Below are 26,658 nucleotides of genomic sequence, written 5' to 3'. Positions count from 1 at the left end.
AACAGAATTACATTAAATTTCTTCCTTTGAGTTACTACAGCAATACATGGCCAAAGATAGTTATAGCAGAATAACAAAGAGGATAGCGCATTTTGCTTTTCTAAAAATGTAAAGTTTGCACTAACTTTTTAATCAAAATTTCCCAAGAGGCTCCTGATCATCTCATTGTAACAAACAACTTTACAGTATATGATTGCAAAGTTTGTTACTGGTGAAGTCCCACAGAAGGAATAAAACAAGTAACAATAATAGTGAGCTCAGAAATGTAATCGCAAGACTTACCTTTATATCATAGCCATATGCTTCCCTAATGTCTTCATCTGAATCCGTCTCCTCGTCATCATAATCAATAGTCTGTCGAGGAGATGAGGATACACTACTCGTAGCCCGATTAAACCCAGACTGCTGAAAACTAGTCAAATGACCCTATGTGAAGAAAGACACTTTCTGAGTTAAAAAAGCATCAGGTAAAACTTGTAGAGGGTAACAAAAGTTACTCAAATTGATTAACAGCTTTGTAAATCAGATTATAAGAAACTAATATTTGCTTTAAAATTATATTTCTAATAATAAGAGTTGAAATTTCATTTCCAAGGTGCTTCTTTTTTTTGAAGAAGTTTTTTTTAAATGAACACAAACAGAAACACAAAACCATCTTCCATTACAAATTGTAGAAAGTGTGACGGTTGGTTACAAAAACTTCTGTGTGTCCCTTCCACAGTCATCACCTATAATTCATATTGAATCACATATTTTTAAATCAAGTATGCAGTATTTATATACATTGCTTTCATCATACCTCAGCCTTCATTTGACTGTAATTGTTTTTACATCCTTTTATATGAAATATTCCAATTTAAAGCAGAACCACATAATGGTATTCCATTAACTCCTCCCAACATCCTACAATAAAATTGCATCTTTATAACGTGGTTCTAAATAAAAAATTGATTATGTTTAATTTCTAAACTTCCTCTCAGTCTCCATTTGCAATTTATATAGTATTTCCTCTTAACAAACCAATACATATATATGCATTATTATCATTATCAATCATTTATTTAACTATAATCATTGTCACTTCATTTTATACATAATACTCTAAATTTAACTAAATTTTACTTAATTTTTATTACCAGCTTTCATTACATCAACCTGTGTCTTTCCAGTAATAGTGCAGTCTTATGTCTTTTGCCATTTGTAGCATTAGCATTCTGATTAATTTCTTGGTAAGTCATATATAGACTTCTCTTCGCAAGTTATTTATCATTTCATTTCTTATGTAAACTCCAAACCTTCCATTTGCGTCTTCAATCAGCTTATCTTTAGTGCTTCTGATAAAGTTTCTCTCCTTACTTCCATCAATTTTTCTCTCTTTCCTTCTTCTGTACTTTGAAGTCTGGGATAGAGTTCCAATCCATCTATCTCCCCTTTCCATATTCCACTCTTTTCATTTCCAGCCAGGCTCAGTTTACTATCAATATTAACAGTTTTCTTGTTTCTTTGATTATTTTTCCCTTCAATTTTTAGAACTCTGTCCTCCACTTTTTCCATTTGATAAACATCCTCAATTTTTCCATCAAATTTTACTGTGCTGCATTCTATATTCTCCAATCTCTTCTCAATTTTTTCTGTTACTGCTAAGATCTTTTGAATTCCAAACATAATCATTTGCAATGTTAAGTTTTCTTTTTCTTGTTGCGCTATTTTCCAATTAGTAAACACTGCCACTATAATATTTGAAGCTTTTTGTTAGATTTGAAGCAAGTTCATTTATAATCTTTCAAAATCAAGGTCTCTCCTCTCTCCACTCCAGCTGTTGAAAGAGCTCCCGAAGAGCATCTGTATAAACAACCCGTGCTCTTCCCACTATCACTCATAGTAAACAAGCTGAGAGGCCTTGAAGTGCAAACAAATGATCAAAGGGAAGAAAAAAAAACAATATTTCCAGCCTCCAGTTTCCAAGTGGTAGTGTTACTTCCTTTCCTTCTATTGTTACAGTAAAAATAAAGGAAAAAATTCTTAATCCATTGGTATATAAAAAGAAATAAAAAGTAGAAGAAAAACTAATCCATTCAGTTTAAAAAATAGGAAATATTTGCAAAAGTTCCATCCATGAAAAAAGATTTAAAAAGACAAGGATAACACACTGTCCAACGTAGCTCAATTTCGCCGCTTATTTTCTTCTGTTTTCAAATTTAATTTACTTTGATTTTTTTGGGTAGTCTCTTGTCTAATAATAAAATTTCCTCACCAAACGGCACACTTTCTCTTTCCGTTTTCCTCCCATTCCAGAGCTGTCCCAACTTCAGCAGCTTCAGTGGCTGCGTTTCTATCCCCGGCAAGAAGAGGTCTCCTGGATCAATCAGGGACTTTGCGATGTCCCTGAGATCAGCAGGACGTACTCTTCCCTATCACCGTCTCTGCGGGACGGTTTAGGTCCAAAAGGACCGTCCAGCGACAAAAGTATCGACTGCGATCCTGGAGCTCCAATATCGCATGTTGTGTCGTCGCAACGCTAGTTCCTCCTTCTAAGCTTCTAAGGCATAATTATAAATACTCTCTCCTTTGTTCACAGATACTGAGAACACCATCATTGCTTCTTCACTTTTATAATCATTGTCTGTTGGTAATTGATAGTGCCTGAAAATATTAGAATTTTCTAGACACTGAAGGCATCAAACAAAAACATTTATTATCAGTAAGAATTATTAATAAACATTTTGGATTGATATATTTATTAGATACTAATAAATAACTTCAACCAGGAAAAACAATTAAACCCTTTTGAAAATGTCTTTTTACATAATTCTTGCTAGAAAACAAGCAGAAATCTCAAAATAACAGCTGCAATGTATAGCAAAGGAAGGCATACAGAAGAAATTGGCAATTTATGGCTACTCTACAATTGCTGGAACTGCATATTCTAACAGCTCTAGCCAAGGAAATAAATGGCAAAAAATGCTAGGAACTGCATTCAGTACCTGAAGGATCACAGATCACAGAAATGAATTCAGTATTAAGTGTAAAAAGATGCAAGTTCTAAAGAGAGATGAGTAGGAAAAAAATAACCAATAAGAAAACAATGTCACATAACTTCTTATTAGAAGTACAATTCCAGAGTGATAAAAATATATGGTACTAGCTGGATAACCGTGCTTTGCTATGAAACTGTTAAGGAGCCCCAGACCGCTCCTGAGTGAAAGAGTAGAATGCCTGCCAGTTTGAACTGGCATTTAACAGAATGTGAGGGAACTGGCAGTTGGAACAGAGTTCTTTTCAGGTGGAGGGGGGGAGCAGAATGTCTAAACTCCCAGCCCGCAGGCTGGATGAGTCACGTGCTAACCACACCCACACCCAGTTTAGCGAAGGGGTAGCATCAGAGCGTATTACTATAAGGCAGCTGGCAGTTATAAAATATACTGATGATTTTAAAAATCCTTTCTTAGCAAGCACCTAGAAGCCATGAGGAACATACGTGCCGAATTTCAGGTTTGTAGGCTTCACAGTTTTGGAGATTTTGTGATGAGTGAGTGGTATTTCGCTTTTATAGAGAGAGGGGATTCATATTTGAAAAGCTGTGTTGTTTGTAAGATTTTGGAATTTCCTGCATTGGAATATAACTATTTGTTCCTAGGTCTTTGTAAAATGTAAAGCCCCTGCTAATTAATGTGTGTTCAGTTATGTTCTAAAAAACAACAACTGTGTTTTGGTCATTTGGGCTGGTTTAAGAACACTATACAAAACATCAACTTTTAAGTTCCAGAAGGGGAGCATTCAGATCAAACTAGGTTACAACGCTCAAGCAATAAGGACATTCATTACCCACAGGAAGAGTGAGATGCACCCAAGAAATGAACTATAATACCTGTAAATCAGGATTGGCAGCTGCCTTCTGGAGCTCTGCGCTGATTATCTTCTCTGTTTTCTCACGTGCTGCCTGTTCTACCATACGCTGGCTCAATACAGAAAGTTTGGCCAATGCAGAAGATAGTTCATCAGTGGCCAGGGCTTGCCGTGCTCGGTCTTGCCAGCTCATAGCTCGCTCTGTCAGGCACTGCAATGCTTCCCCCTCTGGCAACCGTACCGGGAGTTTTTGCAAGGACACTAGTAGGGATAAAATAGTCTCAAGACGAGGCCTTCGAGATCGCATGCAAAGCGGGCACAAGAACTTGACTTCTTTGGCAGGCCAGCTGGAGCCCTTCTTTTGGGAGCTCGTTTTGGGAAGGGTCACACAAGTGCTATGAAACCAGTCTTTGCAGAGTTCACATTGTAGCATGAATCCACTGGCCGTCTTGCGGCAGATGCAGAACTTGATTTCTTCAATGCGATCCACCATCGTCATCTTGGCCAGGTTGGCCTCCCTGAGGGCGTGCATGGCTTCCACCTCTTTCTGCTCCCGGTCTTTGAAGACAGCCACCTTTTCAGAGGGGGGGGGGGAATAGAAGAGAACCACTCAATGAGTTTCATTGGCAAGAATCACATTCCTAGACTGGCCCAACATTTTTTTTTTAAATATACATGGTATAAATGAATGAAAGAATACTTGTTCCAAGCTGCAACTTAAAAAAAAAATCTAATATGGCAATGGCATTTAGACTTATATACCACTTCAGTGTGCTTTACAGCCATCTCTAAGCGGTTTACAAAATCAGCCTCTTGCCCCCAGCAATCTGGGTCCTCATTTTACCCACCTCGGAAGGATGGAAGGTTGAGTCAAACTTGAGCCTCATCAGGCTCAAGGTTGACTCATATACCCGGATTAAATTTAAAAAAATGACTTGTGAAAAATAATAGTATGTGGAATCTAAAATCATTAACATTTTCAATAGAATACAGGTATTCCTTGACTTACAACAGTGGATTTAGTGACCGTTTGAAATTATGACGGCACTGAAAAAAGTGACTTATGTCCATTTCTCACCCTCATTGTAGCATCCCCATGGTCACATGATTTACATTTGGATGCTTGGCAACCGATTCATATTTATGACGGTTGCAGTGACTTGGGGTCATGTGGTCACGTTTTGTGACCTTCTGACAGGCAAAGTCAATGAAAAAGCCAGATTCATTTAACAACCGTGGTCTACCAAGTTAACAAGTGCAGTGACTCACTTAACAAATGTGGCAAGAAAAGACGTAAAATTGAGCAAAACACTTAGCAACATAAATTTTGGGCTCAATTGTGGTCATAAATCGAGGGCATCTTTAATTACCACCTGAAACTTACTTATGAAAGCCTAATCTGCCTTCCATATGGAAAAGGTTCATAAACAGAATTCTGCTGCAGAAAAAAAATATTTTCCATCAACCTAACTTTATCCATCATGAGTCGAGAAACATAAGGGGGCTTTCAAAGATGGTTGCACAGTACTAGCAGTTTCATACCACTTGATGTGAATGACAACTTACAAGCTGATAACCACAGCCTGCCAATCTACCTGCCAGACAGGTACAGATCTAAAATCAATACCTTTGGGAGAAAAGGATGCTGCTTGTCGTTTTGACACACAGAGATAACCCAGTAATTCCCTCAGAGACAGACTGCTTGAATTCTTCTTTCCAAGCAAAAAAAAGTACACAGATGGCAGAACCAACGGAGAGGAGAAACTGGGGAAAAACGCGGGAGAAAATAATGAGGGTCTCTTTTGACTTCCCAGGAGCCTCAGAATTACTGGAATTTCCAGGAAATCCAAAAATAATTGGGAAAAAAAAGGAAATGATCTGGTTTGGGAAACTGCTAGATGGGTTGCATTAGGTTTAATCTTTGTATTATTATTCCATGGTAAAGTCCCCTGATTCTATTTTCCACATAAAGTAGGGAAAGATTTACTGGTGTAACTAGAATATTTCTATATAATCTGGTATTCTCCAATCGTTATCTCTGTTTTAAAGGGTTTTTTTCCCCAAATATTTTTTAGCATTTGTAGCAGACTGCTGCCATCTTGTGATATGCCTGGGACATATCTTTTCTATTTTAGTTTGGATTATCTCTTCTTTAACAGGAAAGCTTTGCATCTTAACATCTAAAGTTACCAAGATTTATAAGTTACAGAGCCAGGAACATCCATTATTATATATAATACCATATATGATATGATATGATATAAATATATAGAGAGAGATGACTATGAAGACCCAGAGGGCTTCTTAGAAAGAATGTTTGAGATAGCCACCATTTTTGCCTATGAGCTCGACCCTTTTATTACTTTATGTAATAAAAGGGTCGAGCTCATAGGCAAAAATGGTCATTCATAGGGCTATAAGAGCTGTTTTAGAATGCATAAGACGATGAATGATCCTCAAACCACGTGAGCCTGAAAAAAAAAGGATGTGAGTTTTTAAATTAATTTCTTTAAAAAATGAAGCTACATTAACGAATTGAAGCAACCACCCACATTTCTAGGCTCTTCGTAAATTCCAGAAGATTCTTCCAAACCATTTTCAAAATTTAACCCTAAATGTTAGATGTACCTTAAATAATCACCTGGCTAAGATATTCTGCAGCAACTATAACTGCTCACACAGTGCCAGATCCCAAAGCATTTTCATATGACACATTTGTTCACAGTGGTACTCCAGTAAGAACGTGTAATAATTCCAAATCCCAGACTTCAACTGACCATCAACCTTGTCTAGACTATAGATCAGTTAACACAATAATATGTAACTGCTCTCTGTGTCCGAACAGATTTAGGATTTCCTAAGACTTTCTTGGTATTGATTGAAAAAGATAGAGAGCTCAGTGTCATCAGTATGATCATCTCTCCAGTCAAGTTTTGCCTACTAATTAAATTATGGGGCTATAAATCTTAATGTCCCCATTTTAATCTCCTTTGCTGGGTTCTATAGATGGGCTTTGGTGAGTTGTCAGATATTTCACAATTGTGCTAGCTATAAATTTAAAGCTACAAAGAAAAATCAATTTGTAGTCAGTAGATTCTGTAATTATTCCAAAATGAATTCATGTTTGCTAAAGTGATCTGCACAACTGCAATGTTTATTCTGTGCTCAAGAGTAAAGATTTAGCAGGATGTTCAGCAAAGAATGACATTTTGAAAACCAAAGAAAGTATAAAATAGGTTTTAAGGTTCAAAAATATGGTCTATTATAATAGCAATAAGCTATACAGGTAGTCCTCCAGTTACGAATGTAATGGAGCCTGTCCATTCCATTCATACCTTGATGATTAATGGGAGTAAATCTCGTACCTTGAAAGAGATCACACCCTGCTTTCAGCCACGCATTTGCTAATTTAATGTGTGGGCGAGTGCGTGGTTTGTTTAAGTACACATGAGGTATCTCAGGGTGGGGAAGGCCCCAGGAGGGTCTGGTGATGAAAGAGGCCACCAAGGCCTCCCCAACCCACTAACATACCTTCCCTGCCGTGCTGGACTCACTTACTTTGCAAAGATCTCTCTCCTCTCTGCCGCAGTTTATTTCCCTATGAGTCGATGGAAGTTCCTGGGTACAAAAAGTATTTGCAGTGCCTGTCTCCTACTCCTCCCTTCCCCCCCCCCCCCGTTCAAATTCCTTTCCTCCACCACCGGGACACTTTTCACCCAGATGGAGACCTGACGGAGACTGGAAGCTTGTCTCCGTGCAAATGGGACCTTTCAAAACAGAGAAATTTGTCCTATTTTGAAATGTCCCATAGGCACCTATGCGGCTTCTGAAAATGGAGGGATTTGTCCCATTTTCAAAGGCCTCATAGGCACCTATGGGGAATTTCAAAACAGAGCAAATCCCTCTATTTTCAAAGGCCCCATTTGCACACAGATGAAGCTTCCAGTCTCCGTCAGGGTGAAAAGTGTCATGGTGGTGGCGGGAAGGAGCAAAAGACAGTCACCACAAACACTTTTCACACTCAGAATGAGAGTTTCTGGGGTCGGTGATCTCCCGAGAGTTCAGGCACCCAGTCTCTGCAAAAGAGGATGGGTTCCTGAACTCGCACAATATTACAGCACCCGGGAGCTTCCATCTCTCCTCACCCTCAAAAACAAAGAAAACACAGCAGAGATCTTGTAAGGTGAGTGAGTCCGGGATGGCAGGATAGGAGGGGGAAGCAGTTGTGGGGACTGAGGGCAGGGGGAATGTTGCAGACCTCTTCAGTCATTTGTAAGGGCGAACAACTGCCATGGTACTGCAACATTTGTAATTTTGGGACTTGCTTATAAACATGAGGAGGCGTCTATCTCATAACTTCAAACGGGCACTAAATGAATGCTTATAACTCAAGGATTACCTGTACTAGTCACATATAAATCAGTAACTAGAATGACGGCATGGATGCACAATTCCCAATGTTATCTCAAAGGATGAGATGTTATCTCTAATATCCAATTTAAAAGTCTAATACCACTGAATATTCAAAATATGAAAATGCTAATAACTAAATAAAATATAGGATGCTTACTTTTAATAATGGTTGCAAACCTAAGAGATGTGTTGTTAGTTGTCTCTAGGAGCTGACTACAACTTGATGACACATAAACAAAAATCAAACTTTAAAAGATTTGCATATGTAAAATGCAATTCTTAGAAGTTTTTTATCAATAAGAATTCAAAAAGTTATATTTGATAATTATAAAAAAATAAGACTAATATATCATAAGCACACATGGATCCATTTTTTTAAAAAAATAGAACTTATGAAAAGTATGAAAAGTAAGTCATAACCCTGAAAATTCTGTCATTGTGCCAATTGAATTATCAGCAATAGTTAACTCCAATCGAACTCTACTGAATACCTTTCAGTGGCTCCATCTCCCCAACAGAGTGAGAAAAACAACCACTCTGACATCTAATGGGGCTTATATTACAATACATGCATTATAATAGCTATTAGTTCATCTTGTAAAATCTGCATTCTCTGTATCTCCGAGTTGACAAAACTTTACTTCAGATTTCCCAAATAATGGACCAAATCTTTTGCTTCAGAAACTTCTACATAATAAATATAATTTATGTTAATTGTTTAAGTTCAGAGTTATTTTATCTTATCTGCATCAATTTGCTACAAACTAACAGTAAATATATAGAAGCATCTCTTCTGTCATTCCATAAATGAAGTAATTGCATCAATGCAATTCTGATTTAATGGATATTTGTATTTAATAGAAAACCTTTCCTCCAAGAGATCCATTAAATCAAGATTTAATGCCTGTTCTAAAAGTAACAGGCTTTTAGATTCATAGTAAAGTAAAAGATACCAGAGCTTCCTACTGGGGAAAAAGAATAACCAAAAGAATATGGGCTCTCACCACAGCTGCAGTGTCCCTGTATTCTTCTACTCCATCTTCTAATTCACTCAAGGATTCCATGTCAAGATCTTTTTCCTTCTCCTTTTCTATCAGCTCCTTTACTCTTTTTCGTCTGTTCTTACTGCTTCCATATACACCAATGTCAGTTCGAGGGCTAAGAACCTATAACAAAACAGACAAACAAAAGATCAGGCTAAGAACCTATAACAAAACAAACAAACAAAAGATCAGGCCTACAAGTGTTTTTACAAAACCTTAAAATTCCGTAGGGCAATTTTTGTTAGAACTCCGACATAGCCACAATTCAATCTGGGTTACACTAATTTTAGAAGGATTTTTACAGAGTGTTTATCAGATTAATTCAAACTGAGGCAGTTTTGGTTTCAGTCAAAACAATACGCCTTCCTAAAGGCAATCTGCTTACACAATAATGAAATTCTATGCAGGTAGTTCTCAACTTACAAACCTAATTGGGACCAGAACTTCCACTGCTAAGCAAGGAAATTGACTTATGCCTGATCTTTTTTCTGCAGCTCTTAAGTGAGTCACTGCAACTAAGCGAACCACGCGGTGTAAAGCAAATCCAGCTTCTCACTTTGCTTGTGGGAAGTTGGCTGGGAAGGCCACAAATGGTGATCACATGACCCTGCAATCATTGTAAATGCATGCCAGTTTGCCAATTGCCTGAATTTTGATCATGAAACTGTGGGGGATGCTGCAAACATTGTAAGCATAAGGATTGCTCATAAATCACTTTTTTCTCTGCTTTATGAACTTTGAATGGTTTTAATAAAAGAATGGTGGTAAGATGAGGACTACCTGTATCCCTATGCAAAACTGATCATCAGCAACAATTAAAGTATTATAACTTGCTTCTCTGGATCCCAGTACCTGTTTCCCCAACTAACCTGTAAAAGTGTGTAGCTTGAATTCTTCTTCAGAAAAGTTCGGCCTGTGCGTTCCCTCCATGCACGGGCTGCTGCTACCTGGGAGTCAACTTGGGGCAGGGCATCAAGACGGACAGGAATCAGGCGACCTTTTGCAGAAAGATTCTCAAGTTGCTCTAGATACGCATAATTACTTCCATTCTGTGTGGATAAAAAAAAAATCATCATTCTCATCTATGCTCTCTCCTAATAGATCAAAAGGAACTTATCACGACTTAAAACTTGATTTTAATCCCTGCATTATTTTAAACCACATGTTGTTCTTCAGTGTAGCTACTACCAGGATAGCCAATGATAAAACTGGTTAACTCAATAAAACATCCCAGTAAGCATGAATGCAAGAATAGAGCAAGATAATACAATTATTGCAGAATAAAACTTTCTATTTCAAGGAAGGGCATGGGAAATTAACAAGGAGTTTCATCCAAAATACATTTTTAAACGAGTAAATGCAGTTGTGTGTTATTAGGTAAGTCTCTTAGTTAGTAGATGGCTTTATTAAAAAAAATATTCAGATTCAGCAATTAACCACACCATGAGTACGTGTAATTAAAATTTAAGTTTAATTACAACCTGAGCCAGAATCCTCACTCTATGCGAAACAAGTAAATTTTGCATCAAGAAGCAAGAGAGTATCACAATGTTATTATTTGACTCTTTATAATGGAAGGCAGTATCTGAACACTTGCTGAACTGTTTGGAATTAAACATACTTGAATGGCCTCCACTTTGGCTGTCCAATCTCGAGCACGCTGCAAGGCTTCTCTCAATGCCAGAATATTGGGCAGGTAAGCTGGAATATTCTTTGCTTCATTCACAATACTTTCCAGGGCGGCAATACTTTGTCGAGGTCTAAGAGAGAAAAAAGCTATTACAATCTTATTTCCTGGTCCAAATAAAAAATAAAAACTCAGTTATAAAACAGGACTATACCTCAGCTACATCAGGAATAATGCTAATCTCATATATTATTTTATTTAATGGCTTCGTGGTATATAATTGAAAGGAATTAAGCTAAAGCTAAAAAAAAATCACAAATAATTCAACTGGGCTGAAGCACTCATTAGAAGATTCACTGGAGGTTTCAAAAGGTGCGGAAAGCCAAAATAAGAAGGTCAGATGTTTCTAATTTTAGGGGGGGGACTGGAATAGGAAAATGTCACAATTGATAGTATTTCCAAAGATGTAAGAGCTGGGCAAATTGACTCCAGATGGAAAAACTGCTCCTGCATATATCTAGATATCAAGTAATGCAGGGCTTTATAGATAATGATTACAATCTGGAATTAGTTTTGGGAGCCAGTCAGTGTCCAGAGTACCAATGTAATACAATCCAAACGCTGGTGACAAATGCTACTCCTATTAAAGAAGGCATAGCATTAGGAATTAGTTTCTTCTTATGAGTAGTCTAGAAGGGGAGCTCCACATACAGCACATTGCATTGATCCAGATAAGTGGTAAAGAAGGCATGACCTCTTAAGAAGTCGTCAATCTGAATTTATTTTACAGACATCTATGAGGCTGGCCCATTCTATCCTATTCTACCCTCAGAGGTACTCTGTCAAGGCTGAAAATAATTTGCTCAATAGGATCAATAAATTTAAGATAGATACAGACTCCTCATGCAAGAGCCAAGGTGGCACAGTGGTTAGAGCGTAGTAGTGCAGGATACTTCAGCTGACTGCTAACTGCAGTTCAGCAGTTCAAATCTCACCGGCTCAAGGTTGATTTAGCCTTCTATCCTTCCAAGGTGGGTAAAATGAGGACCCAGGGTATTGGGGGCAATATACTGACTCTGTAAACTGTTGAGAGAGGGCTGTAAAGGCACTATGAAGCGGTATATAATACGTCTAAGTGCTATTGGAACGAAAACATATGAACTGGATTTTAAAAGGCTTTCCTAACACCATATTCAGACAGACTTAGCAATGTAACCTTTTCAGAGATGCTGATTTCATTAATAAACAAAATGCCCATTAGATTCCCCTCCCTTTATGATTTCATCCAAAGAAAATTGTGTGCCATATTTTGGTAGAGGGCCTTTGAATTACCCTCAACTCTTGATGGACACCCCAAAAAAACAGTGAACAAAACACCCCTCACCTTGCTTGAAGGCAGACTTTGGCTTTTTCCTCCCACCTCTCTGAAACTGTAAGCACCTCCTGCAATTCAGCCATGGCTTTCTCCACTGCATGGTGTGGTGCTAGGCCCACCCCTGAGTCTATCAGTTTCTTCATCAAATCCAAAGTGACTCTCTGTGGGTCTGAAAGAGTCACCCGCACTTCATCCAGCCAACGTGCCTGTTGTAGCTCTTGCTTCAGACGAGGTAATTCTGGAAGTTCCACATAGAGCCCGGAGCCCATGTCTAGCAGCAGCTGCAGCTTGGATGAGTCTGGGACCTCATCCATCATGGCCTCTTGGGCACGCTCGTGAAACTCTTCAACATCATCCAGCAGGTTCTTTAAAAGGGTGTAGAACAAAGCGACCATTCAGCACAGTGATGGAAGTAGTCACAGACATTAAAGGAATACCTGAATGTTTAGCTAGGCTTGTTTGAGGCGGGCAAAAAAAAATAGTATTCTTAAAACAATTCTTGCAGCAAACAATGTCAAATCAACCATTCACAATAAGGGAAATTTACTTTTTTGAGGGTTTTGAAGGGACCTAGAAACAAAATATTCACTTGCTTCAAAGTAGCTCGATTCAAAGCAAGTCAAAATCTTAAAATGTTTTTCTGAAATTAAAACCAACATATTGTCAAGAGTTTCTAATGGACTAATTTATAAAATTTCATTTGAAGAAGCATTCCCATAGCAATTTTTAACTCTATCCAAATGCAGCCTTCTCCAGAAACTCACCTTTACTTGTCGTGCCTGAGTGATGACACACGGAAGACTGAACAACTGTTGAACAAAAGCCTTCAGTTCTTCTACAGTCAATTTAGTCCGTGTCCTCCCACTGTCTGAATTCAGTCTATTAGATAAAAGAAGAGAATAATTGCATTTACACTATTTCCTGTTACTAATTTTATATAGTGTTTTTTTTTACTTTAAGGTTTAAATAAGATTAATAAACTTTAAAAAATTACTAATTTCAGAAGTATCCATCAAAATTGATGCTGAAAAAACTAACAATTTTTCAGTAGAAAAAAGGAAGCATACTTATTCAAAGTTGACATTGGACTTAAAAGGCTAGAATGGCTTAGAGATAAGAGTAGTTAAAGAAACGTTCTTCCCATACAGAGGTAGTCCTTGGGTTATGACCATTTATTTATTAACTATTCAAAAGTTATAACAGCAATATATCTAGTGATGGAAATTCCATTCCAAATTGCCCTCATAAACTGAGGACTACTTGTATATTTGACTGGACATTTCTGTTATTATTAGAAGCTCTTTTCTGGAGAGACCATTCAGTGAAGTTGGACAAGTGCCATGAAAGAAAAGATTTCTTAATTGAAAAATCCTTATTGCAGAATTGTTCATCTCGGTGAATGCCTTTGTAGAATAGGCTGTATTATTCCTCTGTCACACAAATGTTTATAATTTAATACTTTAGTTTTGTTATTAATTCTCTATTACACTACAACGATAACACTAAATATGAGAAGAGATAAAAATGGCTAGAAAGATTAATCAGCTTAAGCTTAAATCAACACGTCTGCATATTGAAGGTATCAAGTCAAGGCATCATGTAGGAGAAGTTGCTTTTAAGTTCTTATGGTGAGGTTTCCCTAAATAATCTTGACAAGGGGCAGATTTAATAGTAGGAAAACCACCTACCCCTTAGTTCAGTGGTGGGTTCTGGATTCCATTCCAACCGGTACAGTTGGAACGACTCCGGAGTTACCCACATGCGCGCGTACGTTCTAGCGTCAAATGATGCTTCTGCAAGCCCCTGTAACGCTCCAGCTGCTCCGTGGAGCGTCGCGCCAGTACTGTATGCGCCATGCGCGTAAGCACCAAAAGCATAAAGCACAGGTAAGGAGTGCGGGCAGGCCCTCCAGAGCACCGTACCGGAACGGTACTCGGTGCTCTGGGCAGGATCCAGTACACCCGTACTGGGGCATACCGCATGCAACCCACCACTGCCTTAGTTGCATGTTAAAAATTGGCTAAAAATAATTAATACTGCAACTCCCAAGTACCAATACTGCAATAAATGTATTAATTATACATTTGCAAACATTTTAATAGGCACGCTTATTAAAACATTGCACTTCTCCAATTTGCTGACTTTACAATTTTTTTCAGAGCACAACTCAACTGTAAATAGCTTCTCCATTTTTTTTAACTTCTGGCAATATATCAGCCGATGTGTTCCACTTGAAAAGAGTCTATTTGGCAAAGTGTAATTTATTATTATCAAAGGGTCGTGAACACTTCACATGGCTGGTTTTAAAATTACATTCCTGCTCATACCTGTGCTTTTGTTTTTTGCTCAAAAGTAGCTGGGCTACTGAAGCACAAGTCTCTGCCTCCTTCACAGCATCCCTCAGCTTACGGAAGAGATCATTCTCTGGATATTTCCTGTCTTCAGCATCTTCTAACATTACTTTCAGCTCAATCACATCTGCAAAAAAAATGGCTGTTACGTCATTTGCTCTAATAAAGATTTTACAGAATGCACTAAAGACAAGTGCTATTTAAAAAAAAAAAACCATATTAATCTCTCTCAAAGAACCAAACATTAATATTTTGGGGGCCTATGTGTATCCTTCTTTACTGATTCTAGTGTACCAATTAGAGGTTTTCCCAATTAAGACTTTTTTGAGATTTTAATATCTTTGCTTAATGTAAGTTTGAACTATATTACACCATTGGACACCAGTTAGTCTAACATTCTTGAAATTCATGTATGATTATAGAAGATGAAGTTTTAGGTAAACTTTTTATTTCATCAATATTTAAGACTTAAAAGAATCGTATGCATGCTAAATTTATTTATTTAATTTATCATCTCTCCCTTCTTCCAAGGAGCTCAGGATGGCATGTATTAATGTAATTTTAATGTTAAATTTAGCTTTCTTAAACACTGTGTGTGTCTGTATAATAAAAATGCACACATACCATATATTGTACTTTTATTATATATCAAAGGTAAAGATTTCCCTGTATAATCATGTCTCACTCAAGGGAGGGGGTTTGCTCATCCCCATATCTTCGTTGAAGGAGCCACCATTGTCTGAAGACATATCCATGGCCGGGGTGACTATATGCCAAGGGGCACGGAATGCTGTTATTATATATTATTATCTATTAAATGAAAACCGTTATACAGGTAATCCTCAGTCAGTGAAGACTTATTCGGTACTTTTTAACGCAGAATTCGCCTAATGAGAGCAAGTTAAATTTCTACAACTGTTACTGTAAGTCACTGGGCTCACAGGATGTTCTGCTTTATAACTGCATCAACTTAAGTGTTGGAGTGCTGGCCCCACTTGCCACTGTTAAGCAAGGATTATCTGTATTTTATTATGCATGTTGTAATCTGTCTAGATTTCAGATGGATGAGGTGATTTCAAAGATTTATATTGTACATTTATATTGAACATGGGTTTTTTTCCATGCCTCTATATTTTATATCCTCATCTGCATGCTTCTTTATGGTTGGGTTAGAACAGGGGTGTCAAACTTAATTTCATTGAGGGCCACATCAGGGTTGTGTTTGACCTGGGTGGGTGTGGCCAGAGGGGCGTGGCCATCTCAATGTCACTCATGTGAGAGCCGAGGTGGCGCTGTGGTTAAATGCAGCACTGCAGGCTACTTCAGCTGACTGCAGTTCAGCTGTTCAAATCTCACCGGCTCAGGGTTGACTCAGCCTTCCATCCTTCCGAGGTGGGTAAAATGAGGACCCGGATTGTTGTTGGGGGCAATATGCTGACTCTGTAAACCACTTAGAGAGGGCTGAAAGCCCTATCAAGTGGTATATAAGTCTAACTGCTATTGCTATTGCTATGTTGGGGGCATCTGTGGTGCCCAAATGCTAAGGCAGGACTTTGCTCAGACCCTCCCTCCCTCTCCAAATGCAAAATGGGAAACATTTCTTCTTTTGTTTTGTTTTGTTTTGCTTTTAGTTTGTTTTGTTAGCCCTTGGCCAATGAAAATGGGGCCTGGGAGGGTTGCGTGCGGCCCTCCTAATATCCATTTCCACTTGCAGAGGCACAGATAGCCAATCCTTTGCTGTTTCCAGATCTGGCCCCCAGGCCAGATCTAAGCATCCCGTGGACCAGATCTGGCACACAGGCCTTTAGTTTGACACCCCTGGGTTAGAACAAACTGATTGAGCACTGAACAGCTATACAATACAGAATACAAGTGCTTCTGCTCCTTAAGTAACATTCTAGATATTATATCACATTGACACTGAGGAGATAATTTTCTGAAATAATTGGTTCAACTTTCATGCTTCACCTTCCCAATTTGGGGGTTGGCAACGTGATATCGTTAAGCTGGAACATTTTAATTTACTATCCAGGATTTCCCTGAACAAGTTTTTCCAGGTAACAAAACTGCGTCTCACCTTTTTTGTGATTGAGATTGGCAGAAAGTGCATCTGTCACCCTGCTGACCCAAGTGTCATAAGATTGTGCTCTGACTTTCACTCCGTATAGCAAAGAAGGGAAGTCTTCCAGTGGGTATCGATATCTAGAAGGAAACAAGAGCTTTCAAACAAGTTGCAATGCTCAGTCAGGAAGAAATGGGACAGATGTGTTACCCTTCTGAATTTGCTCACAATCGAACAAAACCTTGATTTTAATAGGAAAGTTTTAAAGATGGGGAATGTTTAAGAGCAACACAGGGAAATCATACCTTAGACACTTCTTCTGCATAGGGCATGAACACAGATCATTTGGATGATACAAGCAAACAAGTCGCTCGGGATTACAGGAACATGTAAGGGCAGACAAGAAACAGGTGGTCCTGCAGGCTGCACACTGCCGCTCATCATCTGGAACCAGCTCAAACACTTCCTCCTCTGACATCAGCACTCCCTGTAGTAACCACAGGCAAGATCTGATAAAGATCTTAAACCAAGAATTGTGAGTCTTCCCCAACATTTTTTTTTGCTCAGCCCCAACCCCTTCAGAATCCCCCTAAGCTCACCATCTGCATAACACACTCCCTTAAGCGTGCCTCCTCTTCTGTCATGAGAGTCATTTCCTTGCAGACCATGGCAGCCAGCCCAACATCCAAACACTCAGGATCTGCGGCCATCTTGAAGATTAGTTCCTCATGAGAGAACACACAATGACGTCTCAGGCGTCGATAATGGTTTACGCACTGCCGTCCAATTGGAAGCTAGAAATACAAGGAACACAAGAGCTTTTGATTTTGAACCATGTTCCAGTAGATTGTCGACCTATTTTTCCTCCTGGCCTGACAGACAGGAAATTAAAAAGACAAACAGAAAAACTGATAAAATGGTACTAACTAAAGGAGTGGGAAATTACATCAGGAGCCGTGCAGTGCAATATCAAAGGATAATGTTTCTAGAGGTCATGGTGACTAATTCTTAAATGAAATGAAAAATAATGACAAGGCAAATGGTTGAGTGATTGGGTGCAGGAAATGGATTTCAAAAGTAATTTCATCTTAACAAGCCTGAAATTGCCAATCTCCAATCAACCTTTCCTGACTGTAGCTATAGTCTTTCTTTATCAATTGACCAAAAAAAGCTACATTGCAGTAAGCAAGAATAAATGCAACAAGACCCCAGCTCTTTCTATTATTCTAAGGAACCTAATTCGAAATTAATGGATTATAGTAATTTCATAATTAAATACACAATTATTTAAATATTTTAAATATTAAAATAAATTAAATGATTGCATTGAAATAAAAAATAAAATATTTTAAAGTGGCTCCTACGTACATCTTGGCTCAGGAGACAAGACCACCACCCCACCATCCACTGTTCTGTTTTAGGCTTCTGGAAAAGACTTAAAACCTCCTCCTCCTTCTGCCATATCTGTTATCGGACTATGGCAATCATGTTGGCGATCCTATTTTTATCAACAGCCACACGAAAAAGTGCTGAGTTTTGTCCAAACCAATCCCTTAAGAGTTTGAAGCCACGATGTTCTTCCTCTGCCTGGACTTATAACCTGGCTATGCCAAATGGCATGGGGTCTTAAAGGACATTGTCAGGCCTGCAGTCTTCTTTTCTTGAACCATGTGATGGACTTGTGGGGGCAAGATCTTGAACTTTCAACTAGGTGGGGAAAACCGGGAAGCTTTCAGATTCAAGTTTTCCCAGATATGCCAACATAGTTTTCTTAATAAATTGGAACTTTGAGCAATACTTTGCCTTGGACTCTGATTTAATTTTGGATGCTATTTGGAACCCTGACAGACATACTGAAGATGGTTGGTGTATTAACAGAGAAGGTTTGCTATCTCTCCCCTCCAAGCCCTTGTTTTTAAGTTTATTTAATTTTTATAATTTAATCAATTTTATATTTATAATCCCTGAATATTTGTTTTATCTTGATGTAAAGCACTCAAAGTCATCTGAACAGTGAAATGGATGGCAAATAAATTTGATGCCTATAAAGGCCAATATCAGCTAAAGACTGGAATCTGTGATTTCACATTGTTGTATATATAATAATACCCTACACAAAAATCTAAAAGCCATTAAAGCAATATATTTCAGTTTTAAATCAGTGACACAGTAATACGGTATGGTTTTAATATAGATGCAAGGGAACAAGAAGTTTGTTCATTCAGTAAGATACCTACAGCCTGCCTATTATTTAATAGGCAGTCAATGTCACATTTTAAAAATGATTTCATAAAACGAGAATTTCATTCATAACTAGAAATAAACTCATTCTACAAGCTATTTAATATTTAATTTCTGCATGCTTGTCAAATGCAAGTATAGTTCATAAGATGCCTCTTTTATATATTATTTTGGCAAGTATAGTATATCTTTCTTACTTCAAGCAGCACGAAAGTAGAACTATTTGATAGAACTAGGCAGCCAATTATAATAATTTGAGATGATTTATGAAAAGTTTTTACATCTTTGTGTGTAATCATTCTGCTCCTTTGTACACCTGATACTTTTCATACTTCTGTCATAATATTCTCATAAATCCAGATAATGGAATGATCAAAAGCAGTTTTAAAGTAATATTCTCTTCAGTCCAAAACCTAGGAATTTGAAATCTTGTAACATTTCTAGCAGCTGTGAGATGTAATATTGGAGCTAGTATGTGAAGATTACACCATCCATTTGAAAGTTAAATCCTATGCACTTTGGATAGAGATATGTTCACTAATAATTTATTGGTTCTAAACTGAAGTCCGTGAATTATATTATAGAATATATGAATTAGTTATTCTACACTAGCATCAAGAAACTAAAGAAATGGAAACTAATTAACAAGTCAATTAACAAATTGTTAAAATACTATCCAATGCAATCTATTTACAAACTAGTTTGTTGTTTTAAGTTTGGCCAAAATATCTTTCAGATGAGCTGTGTTTAATTTTCCTTTACTAAAGTATCATCAATATAACATCAATTTTTATTGGCCAGGAAAATTCTTAGTAATAATCTAGCTTATGCTAGGCGCATACAAACCCAGTCAGCAGTGCAAAAGTTCACAGCTTCAGCAAAATTGTAGCCTTGATTAAATCCAGAATGATAGGCACGGGGAAAAGTCACAACAAATTCACCAGCACACTGATTGGTCCGGTACACCTAAATACAAGAAATAAAAAAAATTGAAGTGTGTGTGTGTGTGTGTGTGTGTGTGTGTGTGTGTATGTATGTGTGTGTATATATATATATATATATATATATATATATATATATATATATATATATATATATATATATATATATATATATAAACATTGCACATTGCACAATTAACAATCTTCCAAAGCAGAATGAAACAACCAGCCAAATTGTCCTTGGTTCTTAAAAAAAAGGAAGTCACTATTTATTTATAATTATACTCATTTAACCCAGAAAGAGGATAAAAATAAGCTGGGAATTGCATATCTTGGGTGGCAACAGGCAACCAGCAGCAAATCACCAGTTTGTCTGCTGATGAATCCTTGCTTTGAGAGTGGTACTAACTACTACAGCACTCATGCAGGCAAGATTTACCTTGTGACAGCCCTTTATTCTGAATGACTGTAAGATGTTTTCTAGATGTTAATTTCAGCATTTAACATGTCCTTGAACTTTTCCTATATCACATGCACATCATCTCTTCCTGTATTTTCACAAGGACTTCAGAGACTCTATTCAACAAGCAACTACTTCAACTGGCACAGAATATAAAAGAGATTCCATTTCATTTTTACATGTGCTTTGAATCCCATGCTACAGTTTTCTAAAAAAAAAAAATCCTCTACCTGGAAGTTAAATCCTACTTAAAGGTTAAAAGCTTTTGGAATGCAGCATATATTATTTTGTCTTAGAAAAAGAGTAGAGAAACTGTTGATAAAATGCAAAATAGATTTGAATACCATTTAGCAGTTGGCAACACTTTTTAATTCTAGAATATGCCCATTTTAAAATAAGATTGATGCTCATATATCTATGTTATCTTCCCATGTTTCTGAAATATTAAACACAGTTTTTTAAAATATTTCAATTATAGAAATTTATTGTACAATGCTGGATCCTGAGCCAATTTATAAATGAATCAGCATCATTTGTGTGAATTGTAGCTTCTACAAAACCTGAACTGCAACTTTTATGTAGAATACTGCACAATCACAACAGCCACACTTACATAATTGAAAACGAAAGGTAACACCTCAGCTACAAGCGTTTTTTTAAATATTTATATCCTATATTTCTGCTAAAAAGATTCACAGTAGCTACCATATTTTTGGAGTATAAGACGCACCAGAGTATAAGATGCACCAAGGTTTTGAAGAGGCATTTTTTTAAAAGTAGGTAGGTAGGTAGAGGGATAGAGAGAGAGGGAGGAAGAGAGAGAAATACAGTAGGTAGGTAGGGAGAGAGAGAGAATAGTTAGGTAGTTAGATACATAAAGAGGGGGAGAGAGAGAGAGAGAGGGAGAGAGAGAGAGAGAAATACAGTAGATAGGTAGGGAGAGAGAGAAATATATATATAGAGAGAAATACAGTAGGTAGGAAGAGAGAGAGAGTAGGAAGATAAGTACATAGGTAGAGAGGAGAGAGAGAAATACAGTAGGTAGTTAGGGAGGGAGGGAGAGAGAGAGAGAGAGAAATACAATAGGTAGGTAGGGAGAGAGAGAGAGTAGTAGGTAGGTAGATGTTTCCAGGTGTATTTATCCACATGCTGGAGAAGGACATTGCTGACAATCTGCAGCACCTAAGACTTTGTTTCTGCTGGCACAGCACTTGATCAATCTAATTCTCAACAATCACTCTAACTAAAGAGCTTTCCGAAAGAAAAACAAAAGTTTTTGCACTCTGCAAACCTCCCAAAAAACGGGCCATTTTTCGCCAAAACAGGCCCATTTTTTTAAAGGCATGAATAGCCTTTAGGGGGCTTGCAGAGTATTCCTGGGGGGGGGGGACAAAAATGAGCAAAAGACGGTCCCATTTTTTGTCAAGAAAATTGCATGCATAGCCTTATGGAGGCTTAAAAAGTGCTCCGGGGAGGGGGGGCAAATTGAGCAAAAAAACAGCCCATTTTTTGCTCATTTCTGCCCTCCCCAGCCCCCAGGAGCTCTCTGAAAGCCTCCTAAAAGCTATGCACGGCCATTTTGGTGAAGAGGCGAGGCTTCGGGAGGCAAACAAATGCTGTATTTGATGTATAAGACGCACCCAGATTTTCAGCCTCTTTTTTGAGGGAAAAAGGTGTGTCTTATACTCTAAAAATATGGTAACTAAGCTCTAACATGCATCCCCACAAAAAAATCTAGTCATGAGAGGTACAAAACCTAAGAATATTTTCTATCAACTAGGCAAACCTAAACTTATTTAAAAAATCTTAATGAGCAAGCAGTCTTATATGGAGGGAGATGATTCCTCAATTACAGTTGTAATTAAAACATTTGAACTCTTTTGAATGTTCGGTATTCTTGCATAAATATGACTTTAAATATCTCTTTCCAACACAGGTTAAAATTAGATAAGAGAAATCAATGAAACAAATGAATCACATACATGCTTGTTTATTTATTAATGGGATGGTCCAAAACTTTATCTAATTTTAGGAACCAAGTAAAATGTACCATGCCAATCCAATCTTTATATAAAGGAAGCATGTAAAATAAACCCTCAATATACTAATTGAGCAAATGGGTAACTGCCAAAGTAGAATCTAGAATACATTTTAGACTTAGGCAGAATGACAAATGCAATTTTAGCCACACATTGTATGAACCAATTTTGCCTGTTGCATGGAAAATCTTCTAAATTTAGAGTTTGCTTTAGTATTATGGCCAGGTCCATCCTCTCTAAAGACAAGTGCACTATTCTTTGAAACTGCTTTTTCAAATAGGAATGAACAAAGTGTATTTAGATTCTGACCATGAAGGGCACTACAGATAACAGCACTGAAAGGCAGAGTGGCTCAGAAAACCAACAATTTAGAATATCCATGGGTGGATCTACAAAGACGCTACCTGGTACACGGAATGTGAAAATGAACTGACATGTTTTAAGAAATTATCTTCTCACTTATTCTGTGGGGTGTACATTGTTAAACTTACAAAGAGGCAAAGAGTCTGCATTTACTTACAGGCACACCATGTTCCATGAGAATATTGGGGTTCATGATAGTGACTAACTGGTGCAAAAGATCAGGCTGTGTCTCAAACAGCTCCGGAGCCAGTTCTCGCATAACCTCCTCTAGTTGTTCTGCTGCATGGGAAGGCACTCCATACCAGGTCTTTGGTTCCCCCCTAGGATCCATTATCCGAAAGAAAACATATGGTATAAAATATATTCTATTGAAACTTCCAATTATAATCAACAAATGCAAGCAAATATATTGCAAAAGCAGTGCTGCAACCTGGCCAAAAACAATATATTTCAGGCCAAGAGTTGACAACTTGCTCGTCAGCTTCCAGCATGGACAATAGTTTTCCATAATTTAACTGCACACCAACCAAATTATATAAAATGATGAAATTATTCAGTTTACAGTATTTATTCTGCAATTCTGAAAAGTTGAAACGAAATGCTATCCTTCCCATGTATTTGAACTATTTTCCACCATATTTTATTATTTATTTTTACAGGCCATCAACAGCTTTAATATAAAGCATAAATAGATTGGACTAAATGCCAGCGATGAGCAAATTGTGGAGATCCTATAGGTTATAATTTAACTACAAATAGGTCAGAGGCCACCCTTTCTTGGCATATAGGAAGGTGTCGGACATAGGAATGTACATAGACCTATCTACTATTCCTAGGGACACAGAGGCTCAGTGGCTAAGATGCTGAGCTTGTCGATCAGAAAGGTCGGCAGTTCGGTGATTTGAATTCCTAGCGCTGCTCCCGTTACTTGTCCCAGATTCTGCCAACCTAGCAGTTTGAAAGCATATAAAAATGGCATTTAGTCATGCCGGCCACATGACCACAGAGACGTCTTTGGAGAGCGCTGGCTCTTTCACTTTGAAACTGAGATGAGCACCGCCCCCTAGAGTCAGGAATGACTAGCACTTATGTGTACGAGAGGAACCGTTACCTTACTATTCCTAGCCATTTTCACAAATCATACTTAAGAATATGAACATTTGCAAATCAGTTATAAGATGGGAGCCCCAAATGTGGATCTAATTTAATTTCTAATCTAATTTCCTTTCTTACTGATTTTTCCACAACATACATTTTCAAGTGCTAGCATATATGTTTTTTGAGAACACATGTCCACTCCCACACAATATTCACACACTTGAGGCAAATGCCTATTCTTCAATGCTATGCAAAGAACTGATTTACACTTTGCTGGGGGAAAAAAGAAACAATGCCAATCCATATCACTGTTATTATTAGAAGCATATCACACACTCCATACCAATGCAGGTAATTGATGGAATAGCTCCAGTGATCTTCAATGTGCCAACAGAAAGAAGAAAAGCACATTCCCACATAAAGCCAAGGCACTTTCATGCCAGAAATGTCAGCATTGATGTGTGCAAGGACAGACTGGTCCAGGACTGGCATGTTATTAAGATTCCAACCAGAAAGAGCATATTCCTGTCAACAAAACAAAGTCCATAAAAGAAGTAACCAGAAAAAAAATCAGTATGCTGCTCAAAATCACAAATATTTTTAGCATGTATACTTCCTGGCTATGGCACAATGTACTGCCTCACTCTAAATCACGGGTGTCAAACTCGCCACGTCACGTTGCTGTATCATGATTGCTTTTTCCCTTCGTGGACCTTGGGTGGGCGTGTCCTGCATGTAACGCATCCTGTTGGTGGGCCACCAGTTTGACATCCCTATTCTAAATTCTCTCTTATGGATTTAGTGTCCAGCTCCAGACCAGTTGCATTCAATAAGCCATGTAAGTACACTATATCCTGTTTTTGTCTCTGAACTTTCTATTCTCCACCACGTACAGTGGCACTTTCGATCTAACACTACTTAGTTGGCCAAAGTATGGAATCCAAAGCAAAATTACCACTTCCAACATCTTTGCATGTTAATTACATTGAATTTATCTCTAATAGGTGAATACCCTATAAGCCCACATCTATGATCTGAAAATTCTGTTCAGCACTCAGCACTATGCAATATAGGACAGGAACATCATTCAATTCTCATCGGATCCCAGCATGCTAATGCCAGATGCAATTACAGCCAACAGAATAATAGAAAAAACATTAAACGTCTTATCTCTTCTCAATATTGAAAAATAAATAAATGCATTAAGCCTAAATCCAGTTTAAATATTGCCTTCTAGCATTCAAACTACATCAAAGTTAGATATCCTGGCCATACCTCCTCTTCTGGCATTATCTTGTGCCTCCCATCCTTTACAGGAAAGCCACTTCCAAAATCTTTGGATGAGATATCAGCTCCATATTCCACAATTACATCCTCTTCAATACTGCTCACAAGTCGCCAAAATTCCTTCTCCACCAATTCTGTAGGAACCATCTGAAAAGCCCAAGAGAAAACCATCAAGAGGAGCTCAGGTTTCGAAGTCTGCAAGACATAGCAAGTCTGCAAGTACTTATAACTTAACTGGTGTTAGTTTTCTTAGCACACATTTAAATTGTTTGCATTTTAATGCCGGGACAGTATTCATAATTGATATAAAGATGTAAAGAAAGCATCAGTATATTTTATTTGAGCTTTAGGCAATTTTAATGTAATTTGTCCTATTGTAATTTGGGCTATTTTTCACACAGTGAAGCTGAAAATGCAAGTTGAATTCTGTGCTGTTATTTTAACTTTAATGAAGCGATCCATATTGGAGCAACAGTTTGATACAATGTTTAAGTTGCTGGGCTACAAATTAGCAGTCCATGAGTTCTCTCTTAGGCAAAAAAGTTGGCTGGTTAACTTTGGGCCACTTGCTCTCTTTCAGGTTAACCCACCTCAAAAAGTTGTGGTTGCTATGGCAAAAAGAAGGGAAAAGGAGTTTTACATATGTTGTTTTAACTTGAACAAAATAAAGGTGGGATATGAATCTCGTGATAACACCAACAAGAAGTTTATAAAATAGATTAAGTAGGACTTAGGAAGAACTCTGCTGGGGCAAGTTTTATTAAGGTGGTCACATTCAAAATTTGATGAAGCTATGGTAATGTTGATTGGAATTTAAAGAAAAAGGTTTTCTACATAGTGTATAAAAATCTGCCAATTTGGAGAGACCTCAAATATTATTTTACATGACGATACCAATGAGCTCTGATACTCCTGGCCATTAACAATATATAATCCATGCTGTCCTGAAAAACTCAATTTCCCATTTCTAATTGCTATAAAAATAATATAACTCTAAAAGATAAACTAAAAGCATTTTAAGTTCTAAAAATATATTCAATTGTCAAATAAACTATTCATAAAACTTTTTACAATCTGCAGAATTTGAAGGAGTCACCTACAAGAAAGTTGGATCCCATCATGCCAAATTTTACCATACTCCTCAGTACAAAAAAGACACACAGACAATATAATCTGCTGTCATGAAGATATTAACAATGACCCACTTACATGGACTGGCATATTGAAATAATCTGACTTGAAGTTGTCTGCCATCTCACCAAAGCTTTGGAGGCTGTATTCTCGAACAGCTTGTTCAAATCCAAAGGCTTCCCGTGGTTTGCTACACTCCTAGGAGAAGAAAAAAGCAGCATTTATTATGGAAAACAATCAATTATGGCAGACAATCAATCTTTTCCTCACCAAGTTTTGAGAAAAAGAAAGTTGTCAATTACTTTCTAGAGACGAAAAAACTCTAGACTGAGATTTAAGGAAGAGGGGCCAACTAGAATATCTAAGAGAGAGGCATGTTTT

General features: G+C 37.5%; 1 protein-coding gene across 2 annotated transcripts in view; it reads right to left on the bottom strand.

Moving 5' to 3' along the window:
• Nucleotides 1-26,658, bottom strand: part of KDM5A (lysine demethylase 5A) — a 51,892-nt gene that overhangs the window by 11,756 nt on the left and 13,478 nt on the right. For both annotated transcript variants that reach the window (XM_032220964.1, XM_032220965.1), the window contains 16 exons: nt 26,356-26,475; nt 25,135-25,293; nt 24,203-24,384; nt 22,919-23,081; nt 19,805-19,924; nt 17,317-17,511; nt 17,023-17,204; nt 16,733-16,857; nt 14,632-14,782; nt 13,069-13,183; nt 12,314-12,669; nt 10,924-11,062; nt 10,172-10,351; nt 9,264-9,425; nt 3,869-4,420; nt 283-426 (listed from right to left, as the gene is read on the bottom strand). In XM_032220964.1, the coding sequence (XP_032076855.1) occupies nt 283-426; nt 3,869-4,420; nt 9,264-9,425; nt 10,172-10,351; nt 10,924-11,062; nt 12,314-12,669; nt 13,069-13,183; nt 14,632-14,782; nt 16,733-16,857; nt 17,023-17,204; nt 17,317-17,511; nt 19,805-19,924; nt 22,919-23,081; nt 24,203-24,384; nt 25,135-25,293; nt 26,356-26,475 (3,045 nt within the window). The remainder of the gene's footprint in view (nt 1-282; nt 427-3,868; nt 4,421-9,263; nt 9,426-10,171; nt 10,352-10,923; nt 11,063-12,313; nt 12,670-13,068; nt 13,184-14,631; nt 14,783-16,732; nt 16,858-17,022; nt 17,205-17,316; nt 17,512-19,804; nt 19,925-22,918; nt 23,082-24,202; nt 24,385-25,134; nt 25,294-26,355; nt 26,476-26,658) is intronic.

Source organism: Thamnophis elegans, chromosome 7 (genome assembly GCF_009769535.1).
Source record: "Thamnophis elegans isolate rThaEle1 chromosome 7, rThaEle1.pri, whole genome shotgun sequence".
Taxonomy (NCBI): domain Eukaryota; kingdom Metazoa; phylum Chordata; class Lepidosauria; order Squamata; family Colubridae; genus Thamnophis; species Thamnophis elegans.
Note: the sequence above shows the minus strand (reverse complement) of the source record. Positions and strands in the feature narration are given on the sequence as shown.